At 34.8% G+C, this 18301-nt stretch overlaps 1 protein-coding gene across 1 annotated transcript in view; it reads right to left on the bottom strand.

Moving 5' to 3' along the window:
* Positions 1-1030: 1030 nt before the first annotated feature.
* SLC27A6 (solute carrier family 27 member 6) overlaps positions 1031-18301 on the bottom strand; it is a 58988-nt gene continuing 41717 nt past the window's right edge. Inside the window, exons 6-10 of the mRNA XM_014859513.3 lie at positions 12432-12522; positions 7912-8110; positions 6760-6857; positions 5464-5594; positions 1031-1609 (exon numbers count right to left, since the gene is read on the bottom strand). Coding sequence (XP_014714999.3) covers positions 1433-1609; positions 5464-5594; positions 6760-6857; positions 7912-8110; positions 12432-12522 — 696 coding nt within the window. The 3' untranslated portion in view covers positions 1031-1432. The remainder of the gene's footprint in view (positions 1610-5463; positions 5595-6759; positions 6858-7911; positions 8111-12431; positions 12523-18301) is intronic.

Here is an 18301-nt window from a genome sequence, read left to right on the forward strand (position 1 = left end):
CAGTCATATTTATAGCATTTAAAGGGCACCTATAAATTACAAATATATACATAAAGGCAAAACAATTTTTTAATGGGAAAGGTGAAAAACAGCCAAATCACCAATATAAAAATTAAATGTCAATTTGTTCATTTCATTTAATACTTTTTTATTACAGAAAATTAATCCATTCTCATAGATAGTGGGAGAATAGATATGCTTAGACTTATTTTTCTATTTATCATTTTTAATATTTCTCTTTTAAAATTCCTGGTTTTTGCAAAATTGATTACACTTTCTTGTTTATTCGCTCATTCTAAACTTTGACCTTTTATTTCTATGCTACTTATGGTTAACCTTTAATTTTAAAAAATGTTTTAACTTTATAACACGTTTTCCTAACAATGACAAAAAGGAACTATCTGCAGCTTCTCTTCGAACGAAAATAAGCTTTTTCACCTGGAGAGGAAACATGAGGCAAAGCCCCCTTTCCTTCTGGTTGTACAGGAGGTAGGTTTATGGGCAGCAGAGCTTCCTGCTGGGCCCTACGCCCCTTCTTAGTCCAGCCCCACAACCCAGCATACGGAGGACGCTCACTTTAAGAGAGTCATTCATGTGGTTCTAGCTTGAAGCAAACACTGGAGCCTGGTGCCTCCAGACTTAGGGACAACTGTGCTTATTGCATTGTCCTTGTCTTACATTTCCCAGTTAGCTGCTCACAAACCTGCTCACACTCAAAACCTTTTCTGCCTCTGATCTTGGGGTTAATACTTGGGTTCTATTCTAGTCTGTTCTTTTCTTGTATTATTAATGGTTTCTGCAGCTCTGTTGGATTTTATTGTCAATTTGATCCCATTTATATATCTTCCCAAAATTCCTAAATACTTTTAGCTTATCAGTTTTCCTGCTTTGCTGTTTCGTATTTTTATATTTCTTCTATCATCTTAATGCGCCTTTAAGCTAAGGGAGAGAGCACTGCATGCATTTGGTCAGTCAGTTTCTCTTGACTGGAAGTTTACAATTTAAAACATCAGAACAAAATCTCAAAACATATTAATGAAGATGGTTTTATTGAGTTATAGGACAGGGCACATAAAAATCAAATATTTGAGTAAAATTTAATGATTTATTCAAAACTAGAAACTTTAAATATTAAAAAGTTCATTTTTAGTAAGCGTCTAAACTCTTAACCACTGATTGATTATTTAAAATCTTTAAGATTAAGGCAAATACTTAGTTATGCACTGAATCTCCAAAAAGGTAAAAAGAACAGTCAACTAAAGGTTCTCAATTAAAACAAATTAAACTTCTCACTTAATTAAAGAAAAGCTTTGCATATTAAGGAAATAGAGCACACAATTAATGTCAGTTCCCTTTCCCCATTTCATATTAAAGAGTCACATACTATCACCTCTCCTAAGAAAGCATATGAAAATGCCATATATAAAAAATCTTAAAGTTTGATCTCCCCCAATATTATTTGATCATAAAGTTCTTTGGTCAATGGAACATAAGATTTTTTCAAGTTATCCATAAAGTAAAGTGGATCACAAATTTTCAGTGGACTAAATCCTTCTTCTACCAGCTGAAACTTCTGTAGTTTGAATGTCTCTGTCGTTTTCATCTTTTCCTATAAAGCAATTACCAGGATTAGTGGAATCACTTAATATTATCTATAATATATAAATAAAACATTTAACAATGTAGATCGTAATATTTAATTCTAACACTTTTATATCCAATAACTATCTCTATATTTACTACCAATAATTTAACATTAGAAATAAAAAATGCCCCCTGGAACATTTAAGTCTTTAGCTTGATTTACCTGTGAATTCTATTCAACATATAAGAATTATGAATAAAGTCAATAACTGATTACAACTTATTACAAATATGTCTCAAAACACATAAGCTTATTGGTTCAATTCAGTGTCGATACAATATTATGTACAGAGAATGCTAGTAGATACCAAGAAGATAGAAGCTGTAAAAGATAGCAATCTATTCCATAAGGCAGAAAACTCTAAGAACCAGAGGGAGTAAAGAATGATCTGAAACTTGGGTTTCCAAACTATGCACTGAGGTACCTTGTGTAGTACCTCTGTGAATTTCCAGGGTCCCCATGGGATATTTTAAATATTCAAGGTAAACCTAGTGACATCCGTTGGTCACTACTCACAAACTACTAGCTCAAGGTAGGTCACAGTTTCAATATTAGTTAGTGATACATTCTTTTCAATGATCTCATTTCTTTGTGAAACAGGGTTTTCAGTGGTTGCTGTGATAAAAAGCAAGTACAGCCAAAAATCAATGTGGAACATGGAATTAGGCTGGGCCTGTTCAGTCCAATCTAATTCTAAATTTATAATCCAACTTATATCTCCTTAGTACTTGTGGTTATTTAAAAATGAAGTATGAGTATTTTTTCTTTCAATTTATATACATTATTTTTTCAAACGGAAACTAATTTGTTAGATCTAAATACTTATGAGTTTGTCTTGACCTAACTACTGAATAAAGGGATGTTTAGGTATTTGTTTTGGCCCAAGAGTGCCATGAAATAAGTTTGCTGTTGGTAGTGCTGTGGAGTGGATTCTGACTCCTAGTGACCCCATGTACAGCAGAGTGGAACCCTGCCCAGTCCTCTCACCTTCTGGTGCTACCTCAGACAATGCTCCACTGCTATTCACAGGGTTTTCAGAAGTGGGTGGCCAGGTCCTTCTTCCTAGTCTGTGTTACGTTGGGAAGCTACACTGAAACCAATCCACCACAGGTGACCCTGCTGGTATTTGAAATACCAGCATAGCTTTCAGCATCACAGCAACGCACAGCCACCACAGTATGGCAATTAACAGACAGGTGATATGGTTCCCTGACCAGAAAACAAACCCGGGCTGTGGCAGTGAAAGCACAGAATGTTAACTACTGGACCACCAGGACTGGCTATGAAACAATTACTGAGACACTAAAGATGCCATGAATCTAGAAAGTTTAAGATTCTCTGCTTTAAGAGATTTAAAGGAGATAAGGTATATATCTTTGTGGCAGTTTCGAGTATGGAGAAGCAAACTTGTTTTAAATCAGATGAATGTAGAGGTTCATATAAGGTTCTGCGAGTAACTCGGCCATTTTTATTCATCCTTCTGGCCTGATTCAAGAATCAACTTCTCTTCGAAACTCCTTCCCTGATCTCATGCCTTCTCTCCCCTCCTCACCCAAAACTGTCATCACAGAATTAGATGTGACTGTGTAGAAACACATATTTTTTTTCTCTTTTTTAGAAAATTAGAAGCTTACTGTATTTATAACATTTGATATTCTGCTTTTTTTAAAAAAACAATATTATACCAGGTATATTTCCCCAGGTTAGGTAATTTTCATTGAAACAGTACTTTTTAGTGGTTTCATAAGATCTCATCTAACTATAATATTTTAATTAACTTTACTCTTATTCTTGAACTTACAGAGAATATCGAAAATTATTACTACTACCAATACTTTGAAGAACATCTTTACATATAACATTTGTGCACCTTTGATTATTTACTAAGGATAAATTTCTGGAAATTAAATTATTAAGTCAAAATATATGCAAATTCTGAGTCTGATCATATATTTACCAAACGGTGTTCTAGAGGGGTTATGATAATTTGTGTTTCCACAGCAGATGAAAGGAACAATTTAATTTCATCCCAGCTATACTGAGTAATATCACATTTTAAAACTTTTTCTAAATTTATTGGCAAAAAGAATCTTTTTTCTAATTTGTGCTAAACAGATTTTTAATGAAATAGTTGTTTTATTCATTTTGTCAGAAGTAACTTACACTTTGCATTGCTTATATCAGATCATTTATTATAAATCATTTATTAAATAAATATTTTGAAGGCCAACTAAGTGTCATGCATTGTGCTAACTATAGCAAATACTGTAATAAACATAACAGTCATGGCCCAAGTTCTTTTAGGTGTTTAATGATGCTAAAATATTTTCTAAATTTGTAGAAGACTGATTTAGTCTTCGAGTAGTCTTACGCCAAATATTTCTTCTGCTTAATGAAAGTGAATTTTAAGTTGCCCTGGGGAAGGAAAAATGTTTAAAATATTATTTGATCCATCAACTTTCTGCTCTAATAAAATACATTATTTCTGGGGCAGGATGGGAAGGGGCAGAGCTGGTGTGGTTATAAAAGGGCAACATTAGGTATCCTTGTTGTGTTGAAAGTGTTCATATCTTGACTGCGATCATTGATGCATGAAGCTACACGGGTGATAAAAGTGTGTGGAACTTAATACACACACACAAATGAATACAAGTAAAACAGAGGAAACTTTTAAAAGACAGGTGAATTGTATCAATGTCAATATCCTGGTTGTTATAGTTTTGAAAAATGTTACCTTTGGAGGAAACTGAGTAAAGGGTACACAGGACGTCTCTGTATTATTTCTTACCACTGCATGTGAATTTATAGTTATCTCAATAAAAATTTCACTTGAATATATGTTACTTCTGCTTCATATTTACTTCCTTTAGTATTTCAGAGGATCGCTATGAAATAATCTGAGACAATATCTATGAAAGCTCTTAAAAATAAAAAACAATCATGTAAATGAAGTATGTATTTATGACAGTTCAGATGATGTGCCCCATTTGCCAAGTAGTGACTGGGCCACAAGGATTGCTCAGCAAAAGCTTTGAAAATGAAATGTCTCCATCTGTTGCTCCATTAGGGATCTAACAGTGATATGACAAAAGTATCCAGAAAAATTCTGTGTGAATAGATGTTAAGAGATGATGAGTACTGGCTTTGGGAAATTACATTTGAGGCACAATATTAAATAAATGAATGGCTGAATAAATGAGCCAGTAAAGTTACGCAGTACCTGAGTAGATTTGTTTTCTTTTTACTGTACTTTATTCCAGTAACCTAAGAAGAGAGAGCCCGCCTCTCAAAACCAATGAATTCAGGATTCCCCCAAAATATAAAGTCTCAGAGGGAGGTTGGACAGAATGAGGAAACATTTTAAAAGCAGAATTGCTTAAAGCAAATTGCCTGTAAGTTCTGCACACATCCTGCAGACACCTTAACGTCAGCTTGGTGGGACCTAACTTTAGGTACATTGCACCAAAAGTCTTCACAAGGCATGTGTAAGATGTGGTTTGGGCCTTGCCACAATCACTGGGAGCATCATTTTTTCCCTAAGGTCTTGATTGAAGAGGAAAACAGCAATTCTATAATTAGGACAAAAACATCCCAGCGTTTCATCATGCTCCCTTTCTATAATCAAGCTTCAAAAATGGCATAAATTAGCATCCCAACACTTTTAATTGTTCTTGAAATTTTCTAATATAAATAAAATGCACATATTATGTAAGGGATAAAATACTATTTTGTGATTAAACCATTTCTTGAATTCCTGGTCTTAAATTTGATGGGTAAATAAAATTCTCTGAATTCTTAAAATTCAGACAGGAAATTACCTGAATTCTTAAAAATCGTGGGCAGGCATAAGCTGGTAGATATGTTACAACTTGTTCATAAACTTTTTCCAAGTCTAAAGACTTATTTGGTTTTAAAATAATAGAAGCCATTCCTGCTTTTCCTTCATAATCTGAAAAAAAAGTTTGAAACAGAGTCAATTTTGTAAGTACTAGTTAAATTTAAAAAATAATCCTATTAATTATATACTAATTGTTGCAAATAGAGACATTAAATCCACTGCAGCAATAATAATGCAACAGTAGCATAAATGAGCGGATCCTTCCCTGAGCATATGATTTACTCCCTAGAAATAATTTAGCAACCGAGAACGGCAGAGTATATCCCTAATTGTCTACACTATAAAAATGAAATAGATGGAATGGAAAACCCCATAAATGATCCATAATTTGCATCCTACCACCATTAATATAAAAATATGAAGAGGAAACACTTACTTAAAGGCAAATATATTCCAGAGAATTGTCCATGTTAAGCATTAATGCAAAAAATAAAGAGCATACTTTTAAGTTAAGAAACTAGAGACTGGTATTTCCATAACTAATTCCACAGATGGCTTACTTCTTATCATGCCACGTATGGATTTTTCCAGGGGATCAGAATCTCCTGTAGCATTTCTCCAGCACCAGTTGCTGTCTATTAGAGTGACCATCTCCTTCCTCTGCCCCCCTGTGAAAACCCCCCAGTGTCCCCTGCACCTACAAACATTAGCTGGAAAGTATTGTCATTAAAAAAAAAAAAAAAAAAAGACAGCAAAGGAGAACAGCTGTCTGTGATTTCACGTTGGTCACTTTTCTTTGCCATTTTCACCATCATAAGACAATCCTTATATGCATATTTACAAAGATAAATGAGGCCAAACAGATTTTTGAATAACTTTTGAAAAAAATTCAACTTAACAACAAGTGTTACTAAACATTTAAATTAGAACACATTCCTGTTTAGTGGCGTGTATAAACTCCAATCATAAAGAGAAAAATAATAGACTATTGAAAAGCTGTAAACTATTTTCAAGCATGAGTCACTAAAGTGAGTTATTTTAAGCATGAGCTTTGCTTAAAAATACACACATACATTAAAATTTAGTGGGTACCTTTTCCCTGAGGTGACCGTGAAGTTTGTTAGCTTGGTCTAGGGCATTACTTGCCAAGACAAGACTAGGATATTTATTTTAACATATAAAAAATAAAAGGTTGAATTAGTTAAGATTGCAAAACTAAAGAAAAGCAGTACATACTATTCTGAGAATCCTTCCAAACCCTGAAATATACTCATACCTGGCACAGCTACACCATACGCGTTTGTTTCCTGTATGAAATCCAACATTCCAATAGCATCAGCAACTTCTGTGGTTGCAACATTCTCCCCTTTCCATCTAAATAAACACAAAGGTCCAGTGAGTGCACCTATATTTGAAGAACTAGGTACCCAGTTCTAGTTTTAGTGCCTTGCATTTGGCTCTGTGCGAGCACCTAGTAACCAACAACAACGGCAGTTTGCAGAACAAAAGGCATTTCTAAGGTAGCACTTTGTTGATAAGTCAACAAAGTCAACATCAGTATCTGTTTTTTAGTGAAAATTATTTTATCTATGTCTAATGTATATAAATTGCTTACTGTAAAACATAACATTTTTACAATGTGTTATAAAAAGTAAAATAATGATAAATCCCTCTTTATTTTGTAATATAACAACAGTTAAGTACGTACTGTTCCATATCTCTAATGACAGACAGAAAAAACTGAAAAGAAAGCTACAGTAGTTGTCTTTCAGTGTACTGACTTCCCTTAATTTCTAGGGCTTAACCCCTTTGGCTCTTCAAATGCATATAAATGAATATTTTATTCTAATTAAAATAATTTTACATAAAGTGAGCTCATAACATGGTACAGGAAGGAGAGAAAGTAGGAAGTATAACTCGTTTACTCAGTCAATCATTTTTGAATGTGTACTGTCTGTCTTTCACTGTTCTATGTCATTGACTAGTAAAGCAACATAATTTCATAAGCCAAAAATAATCTTAAGGAACTAAAAAAGAACACATAAGAAAAGAAAGTTTTGCTGTTTCACTATTTTTATCATTAGGTCAAGAATTAGACTATATTTGATGAAATTGATTTTCTGTTTTAACCCTACTATTTAGATTTCATGTCTGCTTCCCTGTTTTAGATTCTAAAGAAAAGAAGCTCAGATTTGGACCAAAGTGATTCATTAAAATAATTATAAAAGTGGACATCAAACTTTAACTTATGTTTCAATCTAAAAACAGATGGCCAATGAATTTTTAAGTGGGGAGACATTATAGAGCGAAAAGGGCTCCGTCCGCCCTGAAGGTCAAGAGCACGTGGTCTGTAATGTTTCCACAGAGCCTTGCTGGGAGCATGGTTCACCGTCACAGAACGAGCAGCACAACTGATGGTCTTTCATACCTGAAAGTGTCTCCAATACGGTCCCAAAAGTAAAGGAAATCCTCCTGGTCTTGGACTATTAAGTCTCCTGTGTTAAAGTAAATGTCTCCCTTCTTAAAAACATCACAAAGCAATTTCTTTTCCGTGTGCTTCCTGTTCCCCACATAACCAAAGAAGGGATTCTGTGCATTCACTCGAGAAACGAGAAGTCCAGGTTCTCCTGTGAGAGAAGGCATTTTTCAGTGATCTCATTAACCACCATTGCACACACTATGCAGGTACCTAAATTATATCCGACCAACACAACCAGTGTTGCTTATCTTACTTTCCTTTGAACTTATTTTTATTCTATCCGATATCATTTACTCTGGGTGTCTACATTTAGCACATCCTTTCACAGATTGCCATAAACACAAATTACTTTGGAAAAACTAACGAAAAGGAAATCGAATGTAAAGAAGGTTACGTTAACTTTATTTTATATCCTGGGTGGGTGGACCAATGGCTCCTTGTTTTTTGGATTACATAGATTTTAACAGTGATAATAATGACAACTATATACGTAATAACCATAATAATAATTTTAATAAGATTATGAGAGTAGCAATATTTATTGGGCATTTGCTATATAGCAAGCCCCATACGCCCTTTGCAGCAGTCATCTTGTTTATTTTTCACAGAAATTCTTTGAAATTGAAAATTATAATCCCTGTTTCACAGGGAAGGAACCAGGGCCCAGAATGAAGTAAGTTATCAAAGTCCAATAGATAGAAACGAATGGACTTAGAACACAAATTCAAGTCTCTATGATTTTGTAACAAGGCTTCTGTACAATGATCTAATTAATATATTATTAGAAATTTAAGAAAATGTTTTATTTGGATGTTCATTTGGAAATCCTTTACAGGCAAGAGATGAGACATGAAATGTATTGGTTTTACCTATATTTAGACACTTTATCTGAAATAAATTTTCAATAGGATTTATCCAAATTAATCAAGATTTTGCCCAGCAATCTGCAAGGTAAAAATCTACTCCTAAGAGAAGGGTAGAAGACAGAGGGGAGCAGCAATCACTGCCCTACAAGATTTCAAGGCCATTGTTGACTTGGTCTGTCCCCTGCCCCCTGCCCCCTGCCCCCTGCCCCCCTTCTCTTCTGGATGAAGGGCAGCAACATCCACATGATGAGTTACACGGGGTTGAATTCCAGCAAACTGTAAAGCAATTTGTGTCATTTTAACATTCTCTATTCAATTCCCATTGCTCCCACTCCTTATAGACATTCTGGCTTCCAAGGGCACACATGTCACTGGCCAAAACAAGCCAGCTCTGCTATAGCAGAGGCCTCTCATTGTCATTGTCATCACCAACACCATCATCATCATCACAATCATTGCCATTGTTACACTTATTGGGCACTTTCTGGGTACCAGCCACTACTCTGAGTACTTTACCTATGTATCCCATCTGGTCCTCATCACAAACCTGTAGGACAGGCCCTTCTAGTATCTTCATTTTACAGGTGAAGAAACTGAGGAAGAAAACCTGATTTGCCCGATGTCACACAGCTGCCAAATGTTGGAGCTGGAGCTTTTTAACCAGGTCCATCCAACTCCAGAGCCTCTCCTTCATCACATATTCCATCAGTCCACATTCCCTGTACTTCAGAACTTTCCAAGCCCCTTATATTTCCCTTAAAATTTATGTCCTTTGTTTTTCTTCTTCAGAAGACAGGTGACAGGTTCTTCCCTGACAAATTAATGACTACAAATGCTTAAAAAGGTCACAGTCTATTCTTATCTTTCCCTTCTGGATATAATTTATGCAAGACAAAATACTTTAATGAAAAAAATAATATTGAGTAACCCAAAATGAGAATTGGAAAATAGTAAACTTGATATTTGGAGACAATCTGCTTTTTTTCTTTTATTGACGTATAATTGACATAGAATATCCTATTAGCTTCAAGTGTACATCACTGATTTGATACGTCTCTACATTATGAAATGATCACTACAATAAGTCCTGTTACCATGTCACCATACAAATTTATTTTAAATTATTGACCATATTCCTTATGCTGTACGTTGCACCCCATGACTTGTCAATTTTATAACTAGAAGTTTGTACCTCTTAATCCCCTTCACCTATGCCACCTGCCCCCTCAATTCCTCCCTACTCTGTTCACCACCAGTTTCCTGTATCTATGAGTCTATTTCTATTCTGTTTTGTTTGTTCACTTGTTTTGTTTTTTAGATTCTACACATAAGTGAATCATATGGTATTTGTCTTTCTCTATCTGACCTATTTTATTTAGCATAATACCCTCTAGGTCCATCCACATTGTTGCAAATGACAAGATTTCATTCTCTTTTATGGCTAATATTCCACTGTATCTATATACCACATCTTCTTTATCCATTCATCTATCAATGGACACTTAGGCTGTTCCTATATCTTGGCTATTGTAAATAATGCGGTATTGAACATGGGGTTGCATATATCTATTCGATGTAGTGTTTTTGTTTTCTTCAGATAAATATCCAGAGTGGAATTGCTGGATCCTATGGTAGTCCTATTTTTAACATTTAAAGGAACCTCTCTACTGTTTTCCATAGTGGCTGTGCCAATTTACATTTCTGCCAACAAAGTGTACAAAATTTCCCTTTTCTCTACATCTTTGCCAACACTTGTTATTTTTTTATCTTTTTGATAATAGCCATTCTAACAGGTGTAGGGTGATATCTCATTGTGATTTTGATTTGTACTTCCCTGATAATTAGTGAGGTTGAACATCTTTTCATGTGCCTGTTGCCCATCTACATGTCTTCTTTGGAAAAACATTCAAGTCCTCTGCCCATGTTTTAATCGGAGTGTTTGTTTTTTTGATATTAAGTAGTGTAAGTTCTTTATATATTTTGGATATTAACCCCTTCTCAGATGTACGATTTGCAAATATCTTCTCCTGTTCAGTTGGTTGCCTTTTTGTTTTGTTGATGGTTTCCTTTGCTGTGCCAAAGCTTTTTAGATTAATGTACTCCCATTTGTTTATTTTTGCTTTTATTGCCATTGTTTGAGGAAACTGGTGCAAAAAATACTAAGATTGATGTCAGAGAACTGACTGCATATGTTTCCTTCTAGTTTTATGGTTTCAGGTCTTACATTCAAGTCTTTAATCCGTTTTGAATTAGTTTTTGTGTGTATGGTATAAGATAGTGTCCAGTTTCATTCTTTTTCATGTGGCTGTCCAGTTTTCCCAACACCATTTATTGAAGAGACTGTCCGTTCCCCATCATATATTCTTACCTCCTTTGTTGTAAATTAAGTGACCATACACGAGTGGGTTTATTTCTGGCCTCTCTATCCTATTCCATTGATCTATGTGTCTGTTTTCATGCCAGTACCATACTGTTCCAATCTGCTTTTTAAGGAACCCTGAGGTTGCATAAGCAGTTCTGGGATTCAAGTTCCAATGTCAGATATTGTTGTAATTGTAATAAATAAAACACACTAGAAAAGTGTTTAAATAAAGTTCTTTGCAATCTCTTTAGAAATGCCTTTTATCTTAGATGCTGTCTATAGAGGTGAATTAGGGAAAGATATTTGAGAAATTCTCCTAGGCTTGAAATTCAGAGGATTGGGAAATTTGTTTTTTAATAGATAAGGCCTATATTTTCTCCAGTCTTTCAGCTACCAGAAAAAAAAAAAAAAACAGGTTTGCAACCTTTAGCTTCACATTTTAAATAAAGATTTAAAGAAAATCATCTCTGGAATGTAGTTTAAACATATTCTGAGGCTGTAAAAAGTATTTTTGGCCTGATTTATTCAGAGTGGATCTCTAAACAATTCTAAGTGCATGTTTCTACATTTAATTTTCTAGATTAATGATATGTAGCAGCAAATTAATTGGGGCACTTGCTTTCATTAAAATTTCTAACCAAAAATTATAAGAAAGTCTACCTTAGTGGAGGAGGGAGAGTGAGAGGGAGAAGAGAAGGGGAGGGAGGTAAGAAGGCACATGCCAGGCCCTCTGCAGGGCTTTGCACACATCATCTCATTTAATCGTCAATGATAACCTTACAAAATAAATATTGTCACTCTATTCTACATATGAAGAAAATAAGACTCAGGTTGAGTGAGCTGCCTAAAGCTGTACACTTTCTAAATGTGAAAGCCCAGATTGAAATCCAAGTCTGGCCAACTTTCCCCCAGACCTACAATGACAAATTAAGTCATTCATTTCTATAGCATATTTTGGTGATATCAAGCATTCCACATGTGCCACTGTTACAAACCAGAAGTGATAGATTAAGAAAAATATGAGCCTAATAGTAACCACTTTTAACTTTTAATAATGTGCCATCTGAGTGATCCTTTTGGGCCCCCTAACATCTAATAATTAAACCATTCTACCTGCATTGAAATCCCAAATAAGTTACACTATATATTAGAAATAACCATTCTTTCTTTTCTAAATACAGTAGTAATTAAATAAAAATCCAGAAACTTTGAGGAGAAATCTTCAAATACAAGAATCTTACCTTTTTTTACATTACTACACCAGCCCTGTTCATTTCTAATGGGCTCATCCTTCTGAAAATCATACTTTATCAAGTCAAAAGTGAAAAAAAGCTGTAAAAACAAAATCAAACAAAAACAAAACTTGTTATTTATTTGGGCAGTGACATCTACTGGTAGTAGATTTTATGCTCAGTCAATTGAAATAAAGAATTGGAACGTGGATTTATTAAAACCGGTAAACTTTACTGATGAAAAATTAAATAAACATTTGAAAATCAAAACTGAAGGTATTAGTAAACAGAACTTAGGTACTGACATTTACTTTCATTTCTTTTATGATGCACTAATTTTAATCTTGAATGAGTGATAGCAAGCAATCGCTGCACATAATGAAATATTCTACTAATGATAGGTAGAAGGACCATTTTCTTGCCTTCCCCTTTTTGCAATCATTCAAAACATCCCTTGAAACGGAAAGTCTTTATAGAACTAAAATGTAAGCATGTGAATGCAAGGATTTTGTTTTCTATTTTTAACTTCCAATCCTTTGAAAAGGGACCAGATGCCCAAAATGTACTTATTATTTGACACACATTGATCTTTCCCCAGGCCTTGCACTTGAATGTCCCTGAAGGAACACTCAGTGCTTCTGCACACTGTTGTGCTGGGAGACGGCAAATCTGTGGGAACATCCTCATCACATTGGGAAACAAGTTAAGTGGACATCTCTCCTTGCCCCCAAATATATCTGGCTCCCCCGCTCCTGTAATGTCCATATTGCCATGTCACGCAGATTCACAGGTCCACTAAAATCTGACCCTGAGAGAGAATCGCAAATGGGTTCAATCCGACCCGCTCATTTTATATATAAGAAAATTGAGGTTTTTCCTGATCATTAAACAAGCAATTTCATTAAGCTCAACTAAAAAAACTAAAATGGAGGTAATAAAATGAAGTGAGAAAAAATAAGGAAGGATGAAGAGAGGGAGGAGGGAGAGAGAAATGAACAAATATAGAACAAATAAATGGGAAAAGATGAATAAGATGGATGTAATAGTATTATTTATTATCAAAGACTGAACAGAAACATCTCTGGTTTTTAATCTCAGTAAACTCAGCATGTAACTAGAATCAGAATTCATTATTTGAATTGAAATATAAATGAGAGCAACTAATATTGATTGAGCACTTACTGCATGCCAGACACTGTGCTAAGAGCTTAAGAGCAGTATTTAATTTAATCATCAAAACACCCTATGGGGTAGAAATTAGTATAATCCTATTTTACAATGAGGGCCAATGAAAGAGGCAGCAAAGGAAAATGTATTGTTATTCTAGACATAAAGATTCCTCATTAAAATGCAAGCTTGCATCTTCTTGGTCTTTGTCTGTAATTGGGATAACAGGATGTTGGCCACTTGCCTAATGACTGGTCAAAAGAAAGATTCCAGAAGTTCCGGAACTGCATTTATCATTTAGGCCAAACAAGAACAGAGCCCAGTTCATTACCTATTCTTTTCTCTAGTGTTTTAACATGCTTTGTATCTTGAAAAATTTGCCCAGCAACTGGTGATATTATTATAACAGCTTTAGTGTTATTTCTTTTAGATTAATTTGGCAACCACATGCATGGGTGATTCATTCCACGCCCAATCACTGTTCCATATGCCTGTTATCAGATATAGGGATTCAATGGTCAAAGAGTGGGTAATTTTATAATACAAAGGAAATTTAAATATATCACAGCATCTTCTAGAAGTAGTCTGGGTCAGAGCAGTAAGTCTCAGCTAGAGGGATTTCTATCTTTTTTCCCTGCATTCAACAGGTCCCACAAGATTACAAAAATGGCCATTATAATAACATAAAAAAATAGATGCCACACTTTAATATCTCCTAAATGTATATGTACCTGTACAGGTACAGGTAAAGGTATATATGTGCAGAGCACAGCGGAAGAGGCTCCCATTCATACCAGGTTAGGAGCACGGATCCCCCAGAACTGTGCTGTGCACGCCTGTGGCTGTACACACTGCCCCTTGGAGTTCCCTCACAGATGGATCTCTATGCCTTTGCATACTCAGATTTGTAAATTTAGAAGTTGGAAAGGGAACACAAGAATCATTTCTTCTATTAACACTTGAGGAGACTATGAATCCAGAGGAAAGTTACTTGTCAAAGTCAAAAAGTCAGGTAGTGGCAGAGCTGAGATTAGAGTCCTTGGTACACTGATTCCAGTGTAGGATTTTTCCCCTCAACGTTCTGCTACATTGCCTCGACCTTGACAGCAGAGGCTCATTTATTTGGCACCATAGGTAAAGGGCAGTTTCTCTGTTTTCTTAAACAGAAGACTCTTAAAAAAATACAAACACGCACAAATAAGTCGTCTACCTATTATAAATCTATATTTTTATATATTGTAATATATAATATTATATATAATTAGGGTATTATGAATACTTATTCTTAGAATGCATTGTTATGCAACAGTATAGTTCTGAAGAGTTTTCAGAGTTAATTGTGTTTAAAAATTATCTAAAAAAAATCAAAGAAAAGAGAAAAATAAGAAGGAAATTAAAAATTTTCCCAAACCTGAACCAAAAGTAAGCCATTGTTAACACATTGGAACATATTCTTAACTCACCCAAAGTGATCCCATTAAAGCTAAAACAGATGCACTCAATCTTCTGCTCAAAATCTTTGCTCACTTTACTATCAGTACCGTGGTCTCATTGCTGTTCCTCAAACATGCCAGGCAGGTAACCACCTTAGAGCCTTTGCACGGGCTGTTCATTCCACTTTGAACAGCAGATAGCCTCATGAACTCATTGCCATATCCTTCAAGCCTTTCCCTAAATCTTGCTTTCTCAGTGGCCTTCCCTGGTCAACCGATCTAAAATTACAAAAACCCCTACCAAAACACACACACATACACACAATCTCCTTTCCCTATTTAATTTTCCTCTTTAGTGTTTATGAGTATGTAATATAGACTGTATTTAACTTATTTATCTTGCTTGTTTTCTGTCTTCTCCAATAGAATACAACCTGCACATGGGCAGGCATTTATGCCCATTTGTTCACTGCGTTCACAGGGCGAGGCATATTGAAAACTTTGAACAAATATATATAAAGAAATGCATTTGATGAGCATCATTATAAATATGTGTTTAAATTGATTGAGAGGAAGGTAGAAATGATTAATAAAATAATTTATGAAAAATGAAACTATACCATTTTAATAAATGCAATCAATTTAAATTTTCTTGAATTTAAACAAAAGGAAATGGAACTAAAGTTAAACTAAATTGTTTCTTGAGCATATCAGTCCCTGTGGGGTAAAGAATTTAACCTTAATTCAAAATTTAACCAGGGGTCTGGCTATTACTTTCAGCTTCTTGGAGACAATCTCTAAGTCCTTGCAAGGTCTCTATAGATAGGAGTGTATTTGATGCCCGAGGGCTACAGCAACCAGATAGTAATATGATGTAGAGTGGCGTTTCTGAGCCACATCAATAATGTGACGTAGGGTAGGGGCTTTGAGTCACCCAGCTTGACTTCCTGGGGGGCTGGATTTGGAGGTCAGCCATGGAGGCAGCCAACTAGATTTACATGATTGAGTCACCCCCGCCCCCAAAAGGCTCTGGACATCAAGGCTTAATGAGCTTCCTTTATTGGCAATAGTCCATGTAAATCACCATACATCAATTCCAGGAGAGTAATGCCACTGTCCTGACTCCACAGGAGAGGACACTAGAAGCTTTGCATCTGGTACCCTCCTTGGTTCTGCCATAAGGCTTCTTCTCCTGGCTAATTTTAACCTGCATCCTCTAGATGTAATAAGCTGTAACTATGAGTCTAACAGTTTTCAGTGAGCTTTGTGAGTCCTAGCGAATTACCAAACCTAAAGGTGGTCTTAGGGACTCTCAAACAGCAATTGATGGCAGGAGTAAGGGTGGTCTTGTGTGGACTGTTCCCTAAATTTGCAGTTGGCTAAATTTCCTAGTCCCTAAAAGATGTCTAATTTTAAGACATTAAAAAAGTCTATAAAAATGTGAAGAAAATAAGCCTATTGATTAAACCCCATATTTTATCTTTACATTGTATCTATGGTTTTCTCACTATGAGAGATGAAAGAATTAGCATTTATATTTCCTCCCACCCAATTCCCATTTTTGTTAGTGTTATAATTATTTTTATATTGTCAGGATTTACACTTGCATTCCATCTATAAACAGAATTCAGAGCTGTTCGATCTTCTATATTTAAACAGATTCAATCAAACCTTTTAATTGAAGGTGATTCCTTCATTTTTTCTGCTTTATCTTCTGGTTGACCAGAAATTTCCACTCAGTGAATTTTATAAAGAAGCATTGCATTCCTGTAAATCCACAGGTATTATGTTCTCTGATTTCTTAAAATTTTGAGAACACTTCTTTGTTGCCTTTATACTTGAAGAACAACTTAGAACTAAAATTCTTCGGTGGAAACATTACTTTCCTTTCTTTCTGATATTTAATGTTTTATTCTTGTTTTGAGCGATGTCTAAGATGTTTCCCATCTTCATCCTACACTTTCTACGTTCTTTGTTTTTTCTGTCTCAGCGTCTCTTCATGGTTCTTTAATTTATGTTCAGTAATTTCACCAGGATATATTTTTCTGATGATCATTCTGCGTAATATTTTTTTTCCTGGAACGCAATGTGCTCTTTTGCTAAAGATTGGAGTCTTTATTTTAAGGAAGTTTTCTTCTATTAGGTTTGAAAAAATTGTTTTTCTCTTTGACTTGATTTTTTCTACAGTAACACCAATTAAGCACATGACAGATCATTGTCTATGTTTTCAAAATCTATCTTTCTAATTTACTTTATATTATAAGAATATTTGCTTATTCTTTTTATTCTTTGTGTGACTCCTTAATCCTATCCATCTTGTTCCCTAGGAATGTTTATATTCTTGTTTATTTTTAAGTCTTTTAATGTGGTGTTGTAAGTCTTTTAATGTAGTGTTCATCTCTGTAATATTTTCATTTTTTCCTTTATTTTTTTCTTTGAGCTGAGCATGCCTACTTTCCAACTCTTTTTGTTGATTTACATTTTCCTTGCACTTTCCTCTTCTTTGAGCTCTTATTTTTAAAGAGAATATTATCGCTATTTTTGAACTTGTGGGAAATTGTTTTTCTAAACATTTCCTGGCCACTTTGGAGGCCTTATTATTTTAATGTGCATCCATATTTTTTTCAGCTGTCTTTTATTGAGATTCATTTTCTCCCTTTTTTCAAGTTTTATTTCCTCTAGGGATTTCATGTTTCTTCCTTCCCTGTTATTATCCCTGGGTGTAGAAAAGGAGAAGACAGTCCGTAACTTACTTGGGTTTGTCTCTTCCATGCATTGTCACAAATTTTTTTATATTTTTTCCTATGGGGCACATCACCGTTCAGATTCATGCATTTAAATAGTATGTATAGCACAGAAGAAGGACATTTGGGTTACAAGAACTCTGTGTTGCTGCCTCATCTTTGTCCTTCAGTGTTAACATCCTACCTTCATTGAGAGGCTGTTTCCTCTCTGAGATGGTAAGTCTCCTTGGGTTTACATTTCTGAGAGACACACTTCTTAAATCTCCCCATGTAATTATGGAATAGTTATTTGCCCAAATTTTTCTGATTACCTGCTATGTAGCAAACAATATGTGAAGGGAATAATAAAAGGAACTAGAATTCATATGATATTGGGTATATTTTTAAAAATTTACTAACTGAAAAAAACCCTAACTAAATGGTGTTGAACATCAGAAGTTTTCCAGATAAATTGGAGACAATCATGACTTCCAGCATTGACATTATTACAATCTGACAGGGAATTTAAGACATTAGAAAACTGTAATGAAGTCAA

Source organism: Equus asinus, chromosome 9, assembly GCF_041296235.1.
Source record: "Equus asinus isolate D_3611 breed Donkey chromosome 9, EquAss-T2T_v2, whole genome shotgun sequence".
Lineage (NCBI taxonomy): Eukaryota > Metazoa > Chordata > Mammalia > Perissodactyla > Equidae > Equus > Equus asinus.